This window comes from Schistocerca piceifrons, chromosome X (genome assembly GCF_021461385.2).
Source record: "Schistocerca piceifrons isolate TAMUIC-IGC-003096 chromosome X, iqSchPice1.1, whole genome shotgun sequence".
Lineage (NCBI taxonomy): Eukaryota > Metazoa > Arthropoda > Insecta > Orthoptera > Acrididae > Schistocerca > Schistocerca piceifrons.
Window position 1 is genome coordinate 489,271,171 of NC_060149.1, and position 21,756 is coordinate 489,292,926.

Here is a 21,756-nt window from a genome sequence, read left to right on the forward strand (position 1 = left end):
TCATCTGAGTTAATTGCTCGCCACAGAAGTGGGAAATCATATCACCACTTGCCACGTGATTTTGTTACCATTACGGGCGGCATAATTACTTCCGTGAAGTGTAAGGGATCCAGTACTATACAATTCTCTCGAGTTCACTTCCTATTTTTACCGAAAACATGAGTTTAGTTGTAGTCTAGCTGTGACGTCACCCGAGGCAGCGCGTAAGCCGACGTTTGACGCCGACCACGAGGTGGTTGGGTGCAAATTTAAGTGAAGTCACTGCCTCAGGCAGAATTTATACAGGGTGTTACGAAAAGGTACGGCCAAACTTTCAGGAAACGTTCCTCACAAATAAAGAAAAGATGTTATGTAGACATGTGTCCAGAAACGCTTAATTTCCATGTTGGAGCTCATTTTAGTTTCGTCAGTATGTACTGTACTTCCTCGATTCACCGCCAGTTGCCCCAATTGAAGGAAGGTATTGACTTCGGTGCTTGTGTTGACATGCGACTCATTGCTCTACAGTACTAGCATCAAGCACATCAGTACGTAGCATCAACAGGTTAGTGTTCATCACGAACGTGGTTTTGTAGTCAGTGCAATGTTTACAAATGCGGAGTTGGCAGATGCCCATTTGATGTATGGATTAGCACGGGGCAACAGCCGTGGCGCGGTACGATTGTATCTAGACAAATTTCCAGAACGAAGGTGTCCCGACGGGAAGACGTTCGAAGCAATTGATCGGCGTCTTAGGGAGCACGGAACATTCCAGCCTCTGACTCGCGACTGGGGAAGACCTGGAACGACGAGGACACCTGCAATAGACGAGGCAATTCTTCGTGCAGTTGACGATAACGTTGATGTCAGCGTCAGAGAAGTTGCTGCTGTACAAGGTAACGTTGACCACGTCACTGTATGGAGAGTGCTACGGGAGAACCAGTTGTTTCCGTACCATGTACAGCGTGTGCAGGCACTATCAGCAGCTGATTGGCCTCCACGGTTGCACTCCTGCGAATGGTTCATTCAACAATGCGTCAATCCTCATTTTAGTGCAAATGTTCTCTTTACGGATAAGGCTTCATTCCAACGTGATTAAATTGTAAATTTTCACCATCAACATGTGCGGGATGACGAGAATCCGCACGCAATTGTGCAATCACGTTATCACAGATTTTCTGTGAGCGTTTGGGCAGGCATTGTTGGTGATGTCTTGATGGGGCCCCATGTTCTTCCGCCTACGCTCAATGGAGCACGTCATGGTTTCATACGGGCTGCTCTACCTGTGCTGCTAGAACATGTGCCTTTACAAGTACAACACAACATGTGGTTCATGCACGATGGAGCTCCTGCAAATTTCGGTCGATGTGTTCGTACACTTCTCAACAACAGATTCGGCGACCGATGGATTGGTAGAGGCGGACTAATTCCATGGCCCCAACCCTCTCCTGACTTCAACCCTCTTTACTTTCATTTATGGGGGCATTACAAAGCTCTTGTCTACGCAACCCCAGTACCAAATGTAGAGACTCTTCGTGCTCGTATTGTGGACGGCTGTGATACAATACGCCATTCTCCAAGGCTGCATCAGCGCATCAGGGAGGCCATGCGACGGAGGGTGGATGCATGTATCCTCGCTAACGGATGACATTTTGCACATTTCCTGTAAGTAAGTGTTTGAAGTCACGCTGGTACGTTCTGTTGCTGTGTGTTTCCATTCCATGATTAATGTGATTTGAAGAGAAGTAATAAAATGAGCTCTAACATGGGAAGTAAGAGTTTCCGGACACATGTCCACATAACATTTTCTTTCTTTGTGTGTGAGGAACGTTTCCCGAAAGTTTGGCCGTACCTTTTTGTAACACCATCCCTGTATATGGGCGCAGCGGATGGCCAAGGGAACACCTGTCATGCGCTCTATGCCCCCAGTGGTAGCCACTAAATAGCCATTTTCTAACGATAACATTTGTGTATAAATTTAGAATTTTCGTGATTTTTTTATACGAGTTCAAGTAGGTTCTAGTCACCAAGAAAGTTTTAGGTGGGCTGCATTTCAATATAGTCTAGAATTTTTAGAACGGAACTGATAGAACATGACTTCTGAACTACAACTTTGATGTTCATGTCTGTACAATGTCTCTGAAAGCCTGAACTTGTTCTATTATTTAATGGGTTTGATCACGTGCTGTAATTAAGACTTTCTAGCATTAACAGAACTGATACTTTACCACAAATAAGGAATTTGTTGCAGATTTAATTCTCAGCAAGTTACTGTAATATAGAGGTAGCTTAATGGGGTCACATCAGGTTTTCATATCAGACAGACTTCATGCAAATTTTTGGCTTTCTAGCGCCACTTAAGAAAGGGTTAATTTAGGAAGAGATCTGATCACCCAGACAATTTAAACAATATACTGACGCGTATTTTGACCAAACTTAAAAAAGCTACTTTAATTTTCAATTTTATTCTTTAATTACGGTGCAATACCTGACGTCTCAAAATAGAACGATAAAAGAGGAAAGGCTGAACAACGTGGAAGAGCAGTCTTGTCAATGGTAAATACAAAATGAGGTAAGTCGGCAAGAGAGCGACCCCAACGCTATGCTAGAGGCAGGAAATATCCCACCTCTGAAGCAGTAGAGGCAAGACCACCTGCGACTTAAAAGCGTTCAACAGCTAGAATGCAGAAGTGCGTATGCGGAAAGGAGACTAACCAATCCCAAAAAGTGAAAAACAGACTAAAAGGGGAAGAAAAATATCTTGGCCAGAGGGGAATCTCCAGACACATCTTACAGTGGGAGATACCCCAACGCTCACCGCCCTGCCCAAACACCAGAGTGAGATTAAAGACCTTAAAACTGAGAATAAAACTACATTCCTGGAGGAAATTGAGAACGAGTTCGACTGTCCGGGAATCGTCAGCCAACATTAAAAGTAAAGTTCAGAAGAGTCTGTACTTAGTACGCAGAGCAAAGTAAGGGACATTCCACCAAAATGTAGGCTACTGACTGGAAGGCTCCACAACCACAAAGGTGGGTGGCTCATTACGCAAAAGAAAACAGTGGGTCAGCCTGGAATGGCCAATGCAGAGACGACAGTGTGGTCGAGTCCTTTCGGGAGAAGCGAAAAGAAGAACACCACGGGCCTGGTGTCACCTTAATCGCATGAAGTTTATTAGACAGGGAGGTAGCTTCCCAAGAGTTGGCCCATGATTGCGCGAAGTGCGATTTGATGTGAAGCCGTAAATCCGCTGCAGGATGGGTTACAGAGAATGGGGGTAAGCGGCTGCTCCCCCAGCCAGACGATCAGCATGCTCATTACTTGGCATACCCACATGGCCAGGAACCTAAAGGAAGTCAACGGAACAAGCAGCACAGTGAATATCAGCGAGATGGTCATGGATGGCAGAGACCAAGAGACGGCGCGAAAAAACCACCAGTCAATAGCCAGAAGGCCACTCATCGAGTTTGTATCTAACAAAACGCGGTTGTGTTTGGACTGCTTAATAAAGGTAAGGGCCTGGGAAATTGCCATCAATTCCGCAGTAAACACCCCACGTTTAGGTGGCAGCAGATTTTCCGTTCCAACAGAGAACGTGAAGGCATATCCCACACGGTCAGCAGATTTAGAGCCATCGGTGTAAAAAACAACAGCATCCCGAAACTCCCACAAAATTCGGCGTAAAAGGGAACGGAACACCATAGTGGGGGGATGGAATCTCTCGGACCTCGGCGGAGATCCATTAGAATTCAGGATCGAGGAACTAACCGAGGTGGATGGTTGGTTGTTTGAGGTTAAAGGGACCAAACAGCAAGGTCATCAGTCCCTTGTTTCAAATAGACTCCATTCTGCTAACGGGACATCTCAGAAAAGTCAGAACAATAAAACGGATAAAGGGGAAACGTAAAAGGGCAGTCACGTTGTCATTAGTAAAAACAAATGAGGGAAGTTGGCAAGAGAACGAACCCAACACTATGCTGAAGCAGCATAGGCAAGACCACCTGTGACTTAAAAGGTACAACTGCTATAATGCAGAAAGTACGTATGGGAATAGAAAAACTAACCAAGCCTTAAAAAGAAGAGGTAAAAACAGAGTAAAAGGGAAAGAAAAGAGGATTCCGGTCAGGGAGGTGAATCGGGAATCTCTGAACACTGCCTACAGTGGGAGACACCCACACTCACCGCCCTGCCCCAACACCAGAGGGAGATTAAAAACTTTAAAACTGAGAATAAAAACCACTCTCCCGGAGGAAACCTAGAACCAGAGAGACCATCCGGGAATCGTCAGCCAACATCAAAGGTAAATTGTGGGGGAGTCTGTACATAGCACGCAGAGCCAAAAGAAGGGGGCATTCAACCAAAATGTGGGCCACTGACTGGAAGGCTCCACAACCACATAGCGGGGGTGGCTCATCACGCAAAAGGAAACCATGGGTCAGCCTGGTATGGCCAATGCGGAGACGACACAGTGTGGTCGAGTCCTAGCGGGAGAGGCGAACGGAAGAACGCCATGGGCCTGGATTCACCTTAATTGCACGAAGTTTATTAGACAGTGGAGTAGCCTCCCAAGAATTGGCCCATGCCTATGCAAAGTGGGATTTGATGTGAAGCCGTAAATCCGCTGCAGGAGGGGTTACAGAAAACGGGGGGTAAGTAACTGCTCCCCAGGGATACCCACATGGCCCAGGACCCATAGGAAGTCAATGGAACAAGCAGCACGGTGAAGATCAGCGAGATGGTCATGGATGGCAGAGACCAAGGGATGGCGCGAAAAACACCGGTCAATAGCAAGAAGGCCACTCATCGAGTACGTACATAACAAAAAGCGGTTGTGTGGGGATTGTTTAATAAAGGTAAGGGCCCGGGAAATTGCCATCAATTCCGCAGTAAACACCCCACATGAGGGTGGCAGCAGATGATTTTCCGTTCCAACAAAGGACGTGAAGGCATACCCAACATGATCAGCAGATTTAGAGCCATCAGTGTAAAAAACAACAGCATCCCGAAACTCCCATAAAATTTGGCGGAAAAAGGAACAGAACACCACCGGGGGGATGGAATCTATCGGACCGCGGCGGAGATCCATCCGAATTCGAGGCCGAGGAACTAACCAAGGAGGGGTGGAGGGAAGGGAGCGAGGAAGACAGGACAAAGAAGGAAGCTGAAAATCACGGTTAAGAGACGCAAGGCGCAGCCCAACTGGTAAACCCGCCCGAGGGCGGGAGTCGGGCGGGCGACGTCCATGGTCTGGGAATAGGATAGAATAGGAAGGATGAGTGGGAGAAGAACGGATAGTAAGGGCATAAGACACCAGAAGCTGAGACCGCCGAACAGAAACGGGGGGGGGATCCCAGCTTCAACCAGGAGACTATCAACAGGGCTAGTAGGGAAGGCACCAGTGGCCAAACGGATACCACGATGGTGGACTGGATCCAGCACGTGCAGTGTGGAAGGAGCAGCTGAACCATAAACTTGACAACCATAGTCCAAGCGAGACAGAACTAGAGCACAATAAAGACGGAGGAGGAGGGAACAGTCCGCACCCCAAGAGGAATGGGCAAGGAAGCGAAGGACATTGAGTTTACGGAAACATCCTACCTTCAGGTGTCTGATATGGGGCAGCCAAGTGAGCTTGTTGTCGAAAAGACGACCCAAGAAACGAAACTGTGGGACCACAGGCAATCGTTGTGCATCGAGATAGGGCTCAGGATCAGGGTGGATCGTAGTACGGCGACAGAAGTGGACCACCTGCGATTTTGAAGGAGAGAATTGAAACCTGTGTGAGAGGGTCCATGGAGAGGCACGCCGTTTAGCTCCCTGGAGCTGTCACTCTGCAGAGGCCATCGAAGAGGAACTAACCCAAATGCAGAAATCATCCACATACAGAGCAGGGGCGACCAAAGGACCGACAGAGGCCACAAGTCCATCGATAGCAATGACGAAAGGAAGTACACTCAATGGAGAACCCTGTGCGATGCCCGTCTCCTGGGTCTGTGGAGAACTAACAACAGTACAAACCCGAACCCTGAAAGACCGATGGAACAGGAACTCGCGGATAACAATTTGGAGTGAGGCCCGAAGGCTCCACTGATGAAATGTGAGTAAGATGTGACGGCGCCAAGCCGTGTCATAGGCCTTGCAAAGGTCGAAAGCTACTACAACCAAATGGCAGTGCTGGGAAAAGCCTGCCAGACTGTGGATTCCTAGCGAAGTAAGTGATCGGAGACCGTCCCTCTCTGAAGTCACAATGGTAAAGTGACAATAGATACCAAGATTCGAAGACCCAATTGAGCCAACGGGCTACCATCTGTTCAAGTAACTTGGAAACAACATTGGTCAGACTAATTGGCCGATAGCTGTCAACAAATAAGGGGTTCTTACTAGGAGTAAGGACAGGAACCACGATGCCATCCCTCCACTGAGAAGGAAGTCACCCTGGAGCCAAATACGGTTGAACACCTGGAGAAGACGTTGCCATTGTGGAGCACTGAAATTTTGAAGCAATTCGTTATGAATCTAGTCTGGGCCAGGGGCTGCATCATGAGAAGAAAGTGTGGAAAGATATTCCCATTCAGTAGAAGGTTCGTTGTAAAATTCTGACAAGGGGTAAAATGTCGAACAGAGCTTTGGCCTGCAGTTTCCAGTGAAGGAAAGCCGCCAGATGAGAGGTTGATGCCAATGCCATTGCAAAATTGGTCGCAAGATGTTCCGCAAGAATCAACGGGTCCGTACAAAGGCCATCTGGGAGGTGGAGGTCGGAGTGTGGACTGCCTATGGCAACCTAGGAGAGGGAAGTGTAGTCCACACCCGTGACATACGGACAGTAGAATGGAGGGGAAAAAACAGATCGTTCCTAACACATCCGTTTGCTTTGATTAAATAAGGCGCTTTAGCGCGAAGGCGTTTAAAAGTAGTAAGGTTGGCAACGGATGGTTGCCTTTTAAGGTGGTGCAAACACCGACGGCGATCACAGATGGCAATGGCTGTACTACACCATGGGACTAGCCATGGAAGGGAAGGCCGAAGGGGCAGGAGAAGCAGCACCAAAAGAATCAGTTCCACACGAAGAGTCAGCCGCAGAAGAACGGCCAGGGTTCTGGACTTCTAGGCATTTCATTTGCGTAGCATCCGCCCTGATACCACCCACTCCGATCAGGGGCTCTCCTCACAGGCGCCACCCAGTCACAGCAAGGGCCGTCTGGCACAACAGCCATTGCTGGGAGTTCCAATGCTCCAGGGTGACAAGCAACCACTCCTTACATGAGGTCAGAGCTCAGGTATCTGAAGTGTGACCCTTTGTTCAGGGGGCTCAACCAAAAGGGTACACAGCGACACCACCACATGGGCTGGCTACTGTGCTCTTTCTTGTTAGGGTTTTAGGGCGCAAAACTACTACAGTCATTAGCGCCCGGTCTGTGACTTAGGAAAAGGTAAAAACGAAAATGGAAACCAGCAGCAATGGGAACGAAACTCAAAAAATTGGAGGAACTAAAAGCAGAAGGAAAGCTTAAAAAACCACTACAGAAAGGGGTTAGTTGTCCCCAAAAAGAGCTTCAAATGACTGTCATCTCACTGGCACTAATAAACTCGTGAACAAGATCGGCTGAGCGCGTGTCATATGCTAACATCGACGATATGTCAGGCGACAGCTGTAGACGGGCGCGTAACGGAGTAAAATAGGGGCACTCAATTAAAAGGTGTCTTACCGTCCACAGCTGAGAGCAGTGGGGACAGAGTGGGGGAGGATCGCCGCTTAAAAGATGTCGATGGCTAAAAAGACAGTGCCCTATCCGGAGTCTAGCTAAAATCACCTCCTCCCGACGACGCGTTCGGAAGGAAGAGGTCCAAGCACAGGGAAGAGCTTTCACATCCCGCAATTTATTATTGGGAAGTATCGCCTAATTTGAAAGCCATAAAAGAGCAACACAACGACAAAGCACTCCGTAGCTCGGTGAAGGGAATCATGCGAATAGCTGGCTAAAGAAGAGAGACTGCAGCCTTGGCCACTATATCAGCCACCTCATTTCCACAGGTACCAACGTGTTCTGGGATCCAGAGGAATGCCACAGAGATGCCCCTCAAGTGGAGCAAGTGTAGGCAGTCCTCAATCCGGTGGACCAGAGGGTGGACCGGGTAGATAGCTTGGAGACTGAGGAGAGAGCTGAGATAATCTGAACGGAGAACATACTGTATCCGCTGATGGCGACAGATGTATTGGACAGCCTGGAGAACAGCGTAAAGCTCCGCAGTATAAACCGAACACTGGTCGGGAAGCCGAAATTGATTTGGGGTGTCGCCAACAATATAGGCACTCCCTACAGTAAACGCTGTTTTTGAGCCATCAGTGTAAATAAATGTGGCTTGCTTCATTTGTGCACATAGAGCACAAAATGCCCAACGATAAACAAGTGAAGGGGGTACCATCCTTGGGAAACTGACAAAGGTCACGAAGCAGGCAGGTCCGGAGCCAAGGCGGTGCTGTACCCCATGTTGTCAAAGTTTTAGGAAAGCGGAAGGAAAGAAAAATGGAGCAGTTGACGGAAGCGGACTGCCAGTGGTAGTAGGGAGGAAGGGCGGCCTGCATACCCTAAATCCAATTGGGCGTCGAAAAAAAATGTCAGGAACCGGATGAGCGGGCATGGAAGACAGATGGCTAGCGTAACTACTTAGAAGTACAGCTCGCCGATTCGACAGGGCAGGTTCAGCAGTCTCAGCATAAAGGCTTTCCACAGGGCTGGTGTAAAAAGCTCCAGACACTAAACGTAATCCACGGTGGTGGATAGAGTCGAGACGCCGAAGAATAGACGGCCGAGCAGAGGAGTAGACTATGCTTCCATAGTCCAAATTCGAGCGCACTAAGGCGCGATAGAGGCGGAGAAGGACCACTCGGCCCGCTCCCCACGAGGTACCATTCATTACACGTAGGGTGTTAAGGGATTGCAGACAGCGAGCCGAAAGATAGGAAACGTGGGAGGACCACCACAGTTTTCCGTCAAACATAAGACCCAAGAATTTAGCGACGTCCGAAAACGGAAGGTTGACAGATCTTAGATGCAGGGAGGGTGGACGAAACTCCTTACGTCGCCAAAAATTAACACAAACTATCTTACTGGGAGAAAAACGGAAGTCGGTTTCGATGCTCCAAGAGTGGAGGCGATCGAGACATCCTTGAAGACGACGTTCAAGAAGGCTGGTCCGTTGAGAGCTGTAGTAGATCGCAAAATCGTCCACAAAGAGGGAGCCCGAGACATCAGGAAGGAGACAATCCATAATTGGATTGATGGCAATGGCAAACAGTACAACACTTAGCACGGAGCCCTGGGGTACCCCGTTTTCTTGGGAGAAAGTACGGGAGAGAGTACTGTTCACCCGCACCCTAAATGTGCGCTCTGCCATAAATTTGCGAAGAAAAAGGGGGCAGCCGACCTAGAAATCCCCAAGAGAACAGTGTGCGGAGGATGCCTGTCCTCCAACAGGTATCGTATGCTCTCTCCAGATCAAAAAATATTGCTACTGTTTGGCGTTTCCGGAGAAAATTGTTCATGCTTTCGGAATCCGCATTGGGCAGGTGTTAGAAGACTGCGGGATTCCATCCACCACGCTAAACGGTAATTCACCATACGCTCCAAAACTTTATAGACACTACTCGAGAGAGAAATGGGGCGATAGCTAGAGGGGAGATGTTTGTCCTTTCCAGGTTTCGGAACTGGAACGACGATAGCTTCCCGCCATCGCCTGGGGAAAGTACTGTCGGTCCAAATTCGATTATAGAGGCGAAGGAGGTAACGCAGACTATGGGTTGATAAATGCTGCAACATGTGGACGTGGATACCATCCGGCCCTGGGGCGGAGGAGCGAGAAGAAGAGAGTGCATGTTGTAGTTCCCGCATGGAGAAAACAGTATTGTAGCTTTCGCGATTTTGAGAGGAGAAAGCAAGATGTCGCACTTCCGCTGCACGTTTCTTCGGGAGAAACGCTGGCGGGTAATTTGAAGAGCTCGAAATCTCAGTGAAGTGCTGACCCACTGAGTTAGAAATTGCGACGGGGTCCACTGTGGTATGATGCCCGACAGTGAGCCCAGAGACCGGGGAGAAACTAGGCGCGCCTGAGAACCGTCGAAGCCGACTCCAAACTTCCGAGGAGGGAGTGAAGGTGTTAAATGAGCTAATAAAGAATATCCAGCTTGCCTTCTTGCTATCGCGGATGACACGACGGCATCGCGCACGGAACTGCTTATAGCGGATACAGTTGGCCAAAGTAGGATGGTGTCTGAAAATGCGAAGAGCACGCCGCCGCTCACGTATTGCGTCACGGCATGCCTCGTTCTACTAAGGAACTGGGGGCGCCAGGGCAATTCGGAGGTGCGAGGTATTGAACGTTCCGCAGCTGTAAGAATAACGTCGGTAATGTGTGTGACCTAATCGTCGACGCTGGGAAAGCGACGGTCATCGAATGTCGCTAGAGACGAAAAAAGTGTCCAATCGGCTTGGGCAAACTTCCAGCCTCGCGGGCGCATATTTGACAGTTGAGGCTGCAGTCTAAGAACACATGGAAAGTGGTCACTCGAGTGTGTATCATCAAGGGCGAACCATTCGAAGCGCCGAGCTAGCCGAACAGTACCGACCGCAAGGTCCAAATGAGATAAATTTGTCGTGGAGGCAGACAAAAAAATGTAGGGACCCCAGTGTTGAGGCAAACTAGATCCGCTTGGTGGAAGACGTCTAGCAATAGTGAGCCACGTGGACAAGGATGTGGAGATCCCCAAAGCGGGTGGTGGGCATTGAAGTCCCCAACCAGCAAATAGGGGGGTGGAAGCTGATCAAGAAGATGAAGGAGATCAGCTCGTGCCATTGGTGTGGACGATGGCATGTATACGTTACGAAGAGAGAACGTGTATCCAGAAAGGGAAAGACGGACGGCGACAGCTTGGAATGAACTGTTTAAGGGGATTGGTTGATAATGGAGAGTATCATGGAGAAGAATCATGAGTCCTCCATGGGCTGGAGTGCCTTCAACGGAGGGGAGGTCATATCAGACGGACTGAAAATGAGGGAGAACAAAGCAGTCATGGGGACGCAGCTTTGTTTCCTGAAGACAGAAGATGACCGGCGAGTAGGATCGTAAGAGGATCGACAATTCATCCCGACTGGCTCCAATGCCGCGGATATTTTAATATGGAAGAATGTAACCATGGTTCCCCTCAACTCAACGACTGATCAGACCATGCGACCGACAGCGTGGAATGGCATTCAGCCGAAGGCATAAGATCCTGATCCATAGGTTGTTCAGGAGCAGCTCCTGCCACCAGCGATCGGCCGCCAGGAGTGCGCCTCGGCGACACAGAAGACAGCCGAGGGCGGCTACAGCCAGGTTGTGCTGGAGATGAGACACGCCGTGGCGGTGAAGGAGAGGAACTGGGTTTCCTATTAGCCTTCTTGGCAAAATGATGTTTAGATGAAGGAGGAACCGATGGTTGTGAAGTTGGGGTACGTAGAAACTCTTCACCAGTATGCTCTGTTTTGGAAGTCTTGGTGTCTGACTTCTGGGCTCGAGATTTAGCAGAACCCGATGAAGGGTGAGCCATAGCATGAGCAGGCTAAAGTGGGGAGGTTGAATGGGCGATCTTCGCGCTGGCCGATCTGACGACCGTGGCACTAAAGGAGAGGCAAGGACAGTGCTGTATTTACCTGTGTGAAGCACAGTGGGCTTTCGACTGGCGAATAATTTTCGAGCATTAAAGGTCGACACCTTTTGCTTCACTCTGAGTTCCTGAATGAGCTTTTCGTCTTTAAAAATGGGGCAATCTATAGACGAAGCAGCGTGGTCACCCATACAATTGATGCAACGAGGGGATGGAGGTGGACAAGCACCCCCATGGGCATCCTTGCCACACGTAACACATTTGGCCGGATTTTAACAGGACTGGCATGTATGATTGAACCGCTGACACCGATAGCAACGTGTAGGGTTTGGGATGTAAGAGCGAACGGAAATTCTCATAGCCCACTTTGATTTTCGATGGGAGTTGAACTTTGTCAAATGTTAAGAAGACAGTATGGGTTGGAACGATGTTCGTGTCAATCCTTTTCATTACTTTATGAACAGCCGTTACACCCTCGACAGACAGGTGGTGGTGAATTTCCTCGCCGGACAATCCGTCGAAGGAGCGTGAGGAATTTAAAGTGCGTTGCGCATCCACCCGGACAGGGAAGGTGTGTAGCTGCGAAGTACGCAGTAATGTTTGTGCCTGGAGGGCACTAACTGTTTCTAAGAACAAGGTGCCATTTCGTAATCTGGAACAAGACTTTACAGGACCTGCAATTGCGTCGACACCTTTCTGAATAATGAAAGGGTTGACCGTGGAGAAGTCATGACCCTCGTCAGACCGAGAAACAACAAGGAACTGTGGCAACGATGGAAGAACTGTCTGTGGCTGAGACTCATTGAACTTACGCTTGTGAGCAGACTTAGTAGAAGGTGAGGAAACCATTGCGGAAGAATCCCCATGATTACTGGCGTCTCCGATGGCGCGCCCCTCCCTTGTGGGGGCCCTCTCTGAGGGCACTCCCACCTTATGTGATTGTTCACACCTCAGGTCACACCTCCCGAGAAACGGACGGAGGGACCAATCGGCACTTTCGGAAGTTATCAGCTCGGGTAATCACACCTCCCTGGGCCTGGCCGTTACCAGGGGGTACGTAGATGTCCTACCTGTCTACCCGGGCGGGGAATTACGCGTTACCCCGTCACCAGCTACGCATGGAAATGCGTGAGTCGGCCTTCAGACACGCACAGGGAGGAATAAAGAGGAAGGGAAAAACAAAGAAAGGGAAAGGGAAAGGGAAGAAGAGGGGTCTCAAACACCACAGTGGAAGAAAGGGTGAAGAGAAGAGGTAAGGAAAAGGAGGACAAAGGAAGGATGAAGACTTACAAGCAGAGAAAGCGAAGAATTTGTTACATTTTTGAGCGACCGTCTCTGGACGTAGGTACTTAACATACTGCCAGAGCGGGAGAAAGGGAAGGAAAGAGGCGGAGGTGGGGGGAGGGGGAGAGCGAAGATGGGGGATGGGGAAGGACGTGGAAAAGGAAGGTATGCAGCCTGGAAAGGAAGGAGGGCCGCATTAGCTTGGGGTCCCGTGCTCGCTACGCACGTATCCACAAAAGAGTTGTGGATCCCCCTGCGGGGTGGGGGGGAGGGGGGCCGGGCTACCGTGCTGGCTATGCACCCTAGCATCAGTCAACAATGTGAAAGGAAAGGTGGCATGAACAAGGAGGGCACACGTCAGAGGGACTAGGTAAGGTGCTCTTCCCCAAATGGCTCACACTACTGAAGAGAAGTTTAGTAATGGAGGCTAAACACTGCAGGGGACCAGGGAATGCCAAAAGGATGAGGTTTATGCAACTAAACTAAATTGCAATACCAACATAACCAGAAGGATAGCGAGGCCATAATAAGAAAGGACACCAGGAGAGGGATAGGAGAGAGCGAAGGGGAAGGAGCAAGGAGAGGAAAGGAGGGGAAGAACGTAAGTACCTAGCGACTGGAAGAAAGCGCAGGTCGTTCCCATTTTCAAGAAGGGTCATAAATCAGATGCGAATAATTATAGGCCTATTTCGCTTACGTCAATCTGTTGTAGAATAATGGAACATGTTTTGTGTTCTCGTATTATGACGTTCTTAGATAATACAAATCTCCATCATAACCAACAAGGATTCCGCAAACAGAGATCATGTGAAACTCAGCTCGCCCTATTTGCCCAAGAAATTCACAGTGCCGTAGACACTGGCGAGCAGATTGATGCCGTATTCCTGGACTTCAGGAAGGCATTTGATACGGTTCCGCACTTACGTTTAGTGAAAAAAAATACGAGCTTACGGAATATCGGACCAGGTTTGTGATTGGATTCAGGATTTCCTAGAAGAAAGAACACAACATGTCATTCTTAACGGTTCAAAATCTGCAGATGTAGAGGTAATTTCGGGAGTACCGCAGGGAAGCGTGATAGGACCTTTATTGTTTACAATATACATAAATGACTTAGTTGACAACATCGGTAGCTCCGTGAGGCTATTTGCGGATGACACGGTTGTCTACAAGAAAGTAGCAACATCAGAAGACTCGTACGTACTCCAGGAGGACCTGCAGAGGATTAATGCATGGTGCGACAGCTGGCAGCTTTCCCTAAACGTAGATAAATGTAATATAATGCGCATACATAGGGGCAGAAATCCATTCCAGTACGATTATGCCATAGGTGGTAAATCATTGGAAGCGGTAACGACCGTAAAATACTTAGGAGTTACTATCCGGAGCGATCTGAAGTGGAATGATCACATAAAACAAATAGTGGGAAAAGCAGGCGCCAGGTGGAGATTCATAGGAAGAATTCTAAGAAAATGTGACTCATCGACGAAAGAAGTAGCTTACAAAACGCTTGTTCGTCCGATTCTTGAGTATTGCTCATCAGTATGGGACCCTTACCAGGTTGGATTAATAGAAGAGATAGACATGATCCAGCGAAAAGCAGCGCGATTCGTCATGGGGACATTTAGTCAGCGCGAGAGCGTTACGGAGATGCTGAACAAGCTCCAGTGGCGGACACTTCAAGAAAGGCGTTACGCAATACGTAGAGGTTTATTATCGAAATTACGAGAGAGCACATTCCTGGAAGAGATGGGCAACATATTACTACCGCCCACATATATCTCGCGTAATGATCACAACGAAAAGATCCGAGAAATTAGAGTAAATACGGAGACTTACAAGCAGTCGTTCTTCCCACGCACAATTCGTGAATGGAACAGGGAAGGGGGGGGGGGATCAGATAGTGGTACAATAAGTACCCTCCGCCACACACCGTAAGGTGGCTCGCGGAGTATAGATGTAGATGAAGGGCAAGGAAATTGAGCCCTGGAAAGAAGGAAGAGTGCAATAGCTCGGGGCCCCATGCTCGCCATGTACGTACTCACCAAAGAACCGTGAGCCCCCTGGGGGGCCTTATCAGTGATCATTGATTTAGCATCTGCTACCTCTGAGGACACTTTGGGACATTCTAGTAGCTTTTGAGGTCCTAGACTCCATCCTGGGAATCTGGAGACCCTACTCGAGACAAGTGGGAGTGGTGGGGCAATTAAGAGCCAGTAACTGAGCTACAGGCCACAGCTTTATTCATTAGCTGGCACTGGGCCGCTTATCAGTGGCGTTCTGGGAGGGAGATATTCTGGCTACGTGCCGGAAGTATTTCCCCGAAGACACCAATGGAAACTACTGGAGATGGCAGTTTGCCTACTTGTTTATCAAAAGTTTCAGTCACTGGCACCTGAGTTTCCCATAATCCGACATCAACAGGATGTAGCGATTCCCGTTTTGGCATGCCTCACTGTACAAGCTGCAATTGGATTTTTCCTGTAGTTTCGTTGTTGAACACTAAGCAAACGAGTTATTGTCGAGGATGGTATTCTGTTCAATTTAAATACCAATTTTCAGGAAGACTACTTTCGTGGAGCGATCGGAGTTACCAAATTTTGGATCGTTGTGCAGCAGGATGATTACGTCATTTCATCTGAAGCACCTAATGGGAGATGAGTTTCACGCCAATTGTAGGACCCAACTTTCTTAGAGGAGATTCCCTTTAATGGTTAGAGGACCTGTATTATCTCTGGGACCTTTTAGGCGTGACAAAATGTGTTCTTAACTGCTTAAGATTTTAACGAAGCGCGTCGTCTTTAGTACCAAGTCTCAGTGAAAGATCATTCACTTGTCCATTTTTCGAGTCTACTGTGAAGGCAACGATCTTTTATGGTTTTATGCCAGCCAGACGTTTACCTGTTTGCTTATCTGTAGATTACAACTGAATATGATTAACAGTTACCTTTTGCGCTTTTTTTCCTTGAGGAAATTTAATCTTCAATATGTTCCACAGAACTATCTGAGTTTAAGTACTCCGCCCTTAGTTGAAGTACACACTAAGTATCTGATGAATTTTTTCGCTCCTCGATGTTTCATTTTTCTCTCTTCCACGGGAGAGCCAGGGTAGGGAAAGCTGTGAGGTTTTAGTTGACCGGTTTGAATAATTAGCGTCTTGAGACGATCCGTACGGCAATTTTTTTATTTAAGGCGTTTCATGTGCGGAATGTCCACCCTGTTGTCGCCTATCAAGATGTCGCCCCACGAAGCCGCAGCACCGGTTGTCTAGCATGCGCCCGTTACATCGAGTCCTGATGCCGCAAGGGAGACAGGGGGAGCTACCGGCTCAACCTTAATAGATGACGTCTGCTCCCAGTGGGCTCTACCAAAATACCCGTAGCGACCGTACCATGCCCGATGGGCTACTGCGTTTATTTTGAGCACACGTGAGATTACGCAATAGTTGTGTGGGGCATTTTGGAGACCATGTGCTTTCGAGTAACGGGAAGTAATTACTGTAGCCTTCCCTATTACGTTTATTGGGTTTAGACCAAATAGTACCTATGTACTGAATTTTATAGTGTACCCTGCCATGTCACATCAAAATTTCACAAAACAGTATTTCACGAAAAAAAAATTTAGGCTCCTAGCGGTTCTGTTTGCTGTCTATACGTTTGCAACACTGCTAGTTTTGCACTATCTGAATTGTCCGTTCCCGTTTCATTTCTCTTTGGTGCAATGCCTTGTTTACAGTCTGCTGCGGAAGTACTCGCAATTTGAGTTCCTTTATGAGCAATAAATACGATCAGTGGCACACCAAGAAATGCGATAGAAGAAAATTCGAAGGTAACTATTAAGTATTTAATACCGAATTGTTACGCCACAATAGGAAGTGGTACATATTAGAAACATGTTATTTAAACGTACATCGCGAAAGGCAAATTCAAGTTATGCCCGACAGGTGGGCGAGAGAAGCAAGGCGGTATGTGTCTAGCTGGTTAGGTCGATGATCTTTTACAGATGAAGGATAGGCAACCAGCAGAAAAACCGACAAAACCGCAGCAAGCGTGACAAGCGTCCTCGTTTGTTTCTTGCAACATGTCTTACAACCTATCTTTCAGAGGAACACACAGAGGGACAGACGCAGCACTTAACAGCTTGCCAAGTGCAGACAGAATTACGAAGAGATTTTATGATTATGAACTATCGCTCCGTAGCCTCACGCTATATCTTTTTACGTACTCCAGCTCTCATCACGAGCTTATTGGGATCGACGGTATTCACAATAAAAGCGCTATTCCACGATTAGAATACTGTAGTTAATCTGAATCGTCCTTAAAGGAACGATTTAGATTTTTATGGGAAAGGTGAGTTTTAGTGAATGTGTACGAACACATTTACCATTGAAGCAAAACTTACTGAAAGGAGTAAGAGGAAGTTTTAAGATAAAATGCAGCAGGATGGAGAGTGTTCGCATCATTTCGTGATGCATGACTGATTGGGAATTTTCTGCATGCATTTCAATATTTGGGCACTCAAATCATTCCTTGTCTATACCTAAAATCCAACATGACGTGTTCAACTAAATTATACAGAAAAACCTTAAATTTCATGTGCGTAATTTAATAGGCCCAGAATCTCTGCGATCATGTCATACATGCGTGGTAAAAAAATCATCGCATATTGGGTTAAGTGTTACCCGACCGAATCATTATGGAATATTTTGTTCATTATTTAATGTACAGAATTGTCCAAAACTCTGGAAAATTTATAAAATTCTGAATCAACTAAGTGCGTGAAAGTTTATTTTTACAACACACAGAGCCAAAAAAGAACGCGTGTCAGACATTTGAGTGAGCGCTATCTTTACCAGTGGGTCAGCACTACAGGAAAATATTCTAGACTTTAGGTCAAACCCATGAAGGAAAAAAAAAAAAAAAAATCACTTTAGCCGAAAAGTAAAGGACAACACCAACGAAGGAAAGCAGAGCCTAGGGAAACGGAGCCAATGTCAAAGACTGCCATCCAGAGGAAGTAGGCAGTAAGAACAGTCAAAGACTGCACCAAGAGTAAGCAGGTAGGTTCTGTAATAGCTTAGGGTCTATTGCGCGCTACCGAAGTAGCCACGAAAGAGTTGAGACCGCCGAGGAGGCGAGTGGCTGGTTTTGTCGAAGGATCAACTGACTTATGGTAGTTCCCACGTGGCTTTTCCACAGTGCCTCCCAGTCAAGCTGGCAGAACGTGAGGCAAATTCAATTAGAGATTCAGAGGCAGTAGCAAACTTGGAATTTTATTAGGACGGGGCACACCAATAAAGCTTAGAGACTTCCACATTAGGTTCAAACAGACACTGACTTCAGTTAAAGAAGTTAAAGCCGTACTGACTGGCTAGATTTAACATGTTAGAATGTTTAATTTTACGTACTGTTACTCATGGATATCTACAAATGTAAAGTACGAGCATGTTTGTTAGATACATGTGCTAGTGTAACATTTAATTGAAAGTAGCACTGGGAGAGTGCATTTGCACGTGACACCTCATTTTAATGTGTTAGTTTGATATGACATTTACTACGTGGTTTCCATTTCATGGCACGTTTCATCAAGCTCTTAACATTACTTTCCCCATTCGCTCTAGACAGTGGGTAAGAAACTTTTCTAACATACGCAGACAGATTTATAAACGCTGTACCCAATTTTCTATTTTTGAAGAAATTTGCATACATTTGGGTGTCCGAGTTGTTAGCGTCACGTGCAACGTAGATTCAGCACCACACAACCTGGAAGGTAATGGGAGTGTAAGAGGAACATGTAGCCGTTTGAGATGTATAAACGATTAAACAAACGAGTTTTTTGTAACCAAAGATTCTCAGCAAATGATAACATAACATTGATTGTTTTATTCTCTTAACTGAGGTGTTTAAGTGAGCATCCTATGGAATGGTTTAAAGCATTCCAGAGCTCTTCGGAGCATGCGCGATTAACATGTTCCTCTTGTTTACGAGGAATGTTTTTCCCTCTTATTTGTTTTCCTTCCCGTGTCGTTACAAATGCTTCCAGTGAGTCATTGCTCCACTTACTATCCATCGGGTTCTCGTAAGTAGCGAGTTTTACTGTAACCACCTCAATTTTGAAACCGCAAACGACTACACAGTTATGGGAAGTGTTAGTGAGGCGTAAAGCGTTAGAAATCAGTAAGCTTAATATTTTTCGCATCCGTACTAGAAATTAGTATTTACTGAATTTAACTGTTACAAACCGTTTAATTTGCACCTTCCTGTGGGTGCAATTAACCGTTTAAGAAATGAAGTGTTTTGTACAGCTTCTAGAGTTTATGTACTTTTACTGTGTATCACTTACACTTAAGTCATGTGTTAAGAGACCACTAACGTAGCATTCACCCCAGAGTGAAAACATGAAAGCGTAAGGTTGCCGAGAGGCTTAATAGCGATTCGACACCACCGAATCCGGTAAGTATACCTGAGTTGCTCTTCTATGAAGGCAGAACAAGCTTGCGATAGCGAACGCCGGAATGTGTTGGCTAATGGAAACTGACTTGTCGACTTTCCATGTAGACATCCATTTATGTGACTTACGTATCACTCATCTGAAAAGCATATGGAATTCTAAAGAGACCCGTTACGGATATCTGCAACTACATTAATTTATTTCACTTAGAACGAGACGAGTTGTCAAAGTCTTTAGCTTTCGTTGTGTAAATTTCTACTTCCGTAACACCATCGCTCCTCCTGCAATACCGCCCCTCATCTTATGGACTAAGCTTCCCAGTCCTTGGTATTAACGGTATGGAGAAGCCTTTACTTATTTCCTAAGATCTGGCCAACATATGCCTTTTCGTCCATGCCAGTTGCGTTCGTGTTGCAACGATACGGCGGCAGGTTAAAGCGTGGCCCAGTACGTTCTTAGTTCGTTCAGTACGTTAGTCAATGTTTTGTTTCTTTGCACTAGAGCATACAGCTAAGCTTTTATTACGGTGCCATAGCGTTCTACCGTTTGCAGAATCGTTCCGTCCGATACCCTTGAGCAATCCAGTACTTTTATTTTGTCCGCCAGCACTAGTGATACGCGTTGTCTACGCCAGACTTGCAAGATTTGGCATTGAGTATTGTGCCCACCACTAGCTGTCCACGCCTAACAAACCGATGTTTCGCTTCAACACTTGCCCCTATCTGTCGGAAGCACGGCCTCACGCCCTAAGACTCTGCACCTTTGAAGATTTGCCTCATGTTAGGGTGCTCTCAGTTCTCGGCTTAAGATGAATGTAATCCGCTATGCCCAAAAGGAGATATGACCGCTAGAGCATATCATCACGTTCTAGTAAATTTTGTTTCTCATCTCTACACGAATCCCATGGAGTTAAGTAAATTTAATCAACATGTGTTATCCCAAAGCAATTCATCTCACTCAGCACTGGAAATAGTTCACAGCGTGTGAACTATTTTCCTTTTATACAGAACTAATGGAAATCTGTCTTTTAGTATACGACATTACTGCAGCACAATTTACAGTACGAATTATATTGTGAATTTCTTCCCTAGAGTCCCGGACTATTCACCAGGATGAGCTGGCAACGTTCTTAATGCTGTCGAGGCTTTAAACTCATATCGGTTTAAGTGGCAACTTTACTTGCCTGAGCGATAGGTTGTTTATGGTTTTCCATCTCCGTACACTAGCACATTGTGCGTTGTATTAGAATTATTACTTAGTATTACGAACCTATCATTTAGATGTTGTGGGAGTTTAACTAATAGATGTCACGTATATTCATTTTAAATTAAGAAAACATGCGGAGCACAAAGCTGAAAAGTTGAAAATACGAGGCATTCATTAACTGAAAAACGGCGTGTTAGAGGCTCTACTTCTACGGAGTATCTTAGAACCTCGACAACCTTAGACCGAAAGGACACTTAAAACACCATTTTTCCCGCGTAGTACTAATGAAGGTCCACTAAAAATTGTAAGTAGATTTTTTTTCTATAGTGTCCATGTTTTACCCATGAAATTACACTTACAAATTAAGTCCTGCAAATACGTTTTACGACTCATTTTATACTACGTGAGTATACTTATCCAACACGCTGACCTGCGAGAATTTACGGACTTCGCAAACAAATCAATCTTCCAATAAAGACTGGATTTAACCATTATCCGCTATTTACGTTTACATTGCTAGTGACACTTATTTTAAGCATCCAATAGCAACCGAATTTGAGTTTCGATTAACGTATGTTCGTCCAGCGAATTTTGTAATAGTAAACTATTTTTGGTGCCGACTAGACTTCATGTAATTTATCTGCTCTTTAGACTAACGAAGAGCATTGGTAAAAATGGCTCCTTAAAGCGACAACTAGAATTGGGGCAGCAAGACCGATTTCGAGGGAACGTCGCTAAAGCGGTAACATTGGCATCGTTTTAAGTGGGTAGGAACAATAGTAGGTTCTATTAAGCCCAACTGCACGCCAACATTGCCAGTAGTACTACGTGTCTACAGAAGTTGTTTTACGCTACTACGAAATTTGAGACTAACCTGTACAACACACGCAACAGTCAGCCCAAACGCCAGGGCAATTTGAACTGTTGTTGGCTTGTATCCGTCGGACCAAGCCACAGTGGTGGAACCGCACCCAACGAGCACCAATATAAACGTTCCTAAGAACTCTGCCGCAAACTTTCGCAGTGTAGAACTGCGTTCTTTCACCTCGTGCACTCCTGCTGCTGCTGTTATTCCTGTAAAAAAGTTGAAAGTAAATTTATACTCATTTTACCATTACATGGCTTACTTTACAGTTATTTTGAGCTATTTTCCTAGTCGTATAGCTGAGATTAACAGGAGATCTAATGTAAACTA

At 46.5% G+C, this 21,756-nt stretch overlaps 1 protein-coding gene across 1 annotated transcript in view; it reads right to left on the minus strand.

Moving 5' to 3' along the window:
* LOC124722440 (aquaporin AQPAe.a-like) overlaps positions 1 to 21,756 on the minus strand; it is a 57,548-nt gene that overhangs the window by 34,876 nt on the left and 916 nt on the right. Inside the window, exon 2 of the mRNA XM_047247602.1 lies at positions 21,436 to 21,635. Within this exon, the coding sequence (XP_047103558.1) occupies positions 21,436 to 21,635 (200 nt within the window). The remainder of the gene's footprint in view (positions 1 to 21,435; positions 21,636 to 21,756) is intronic.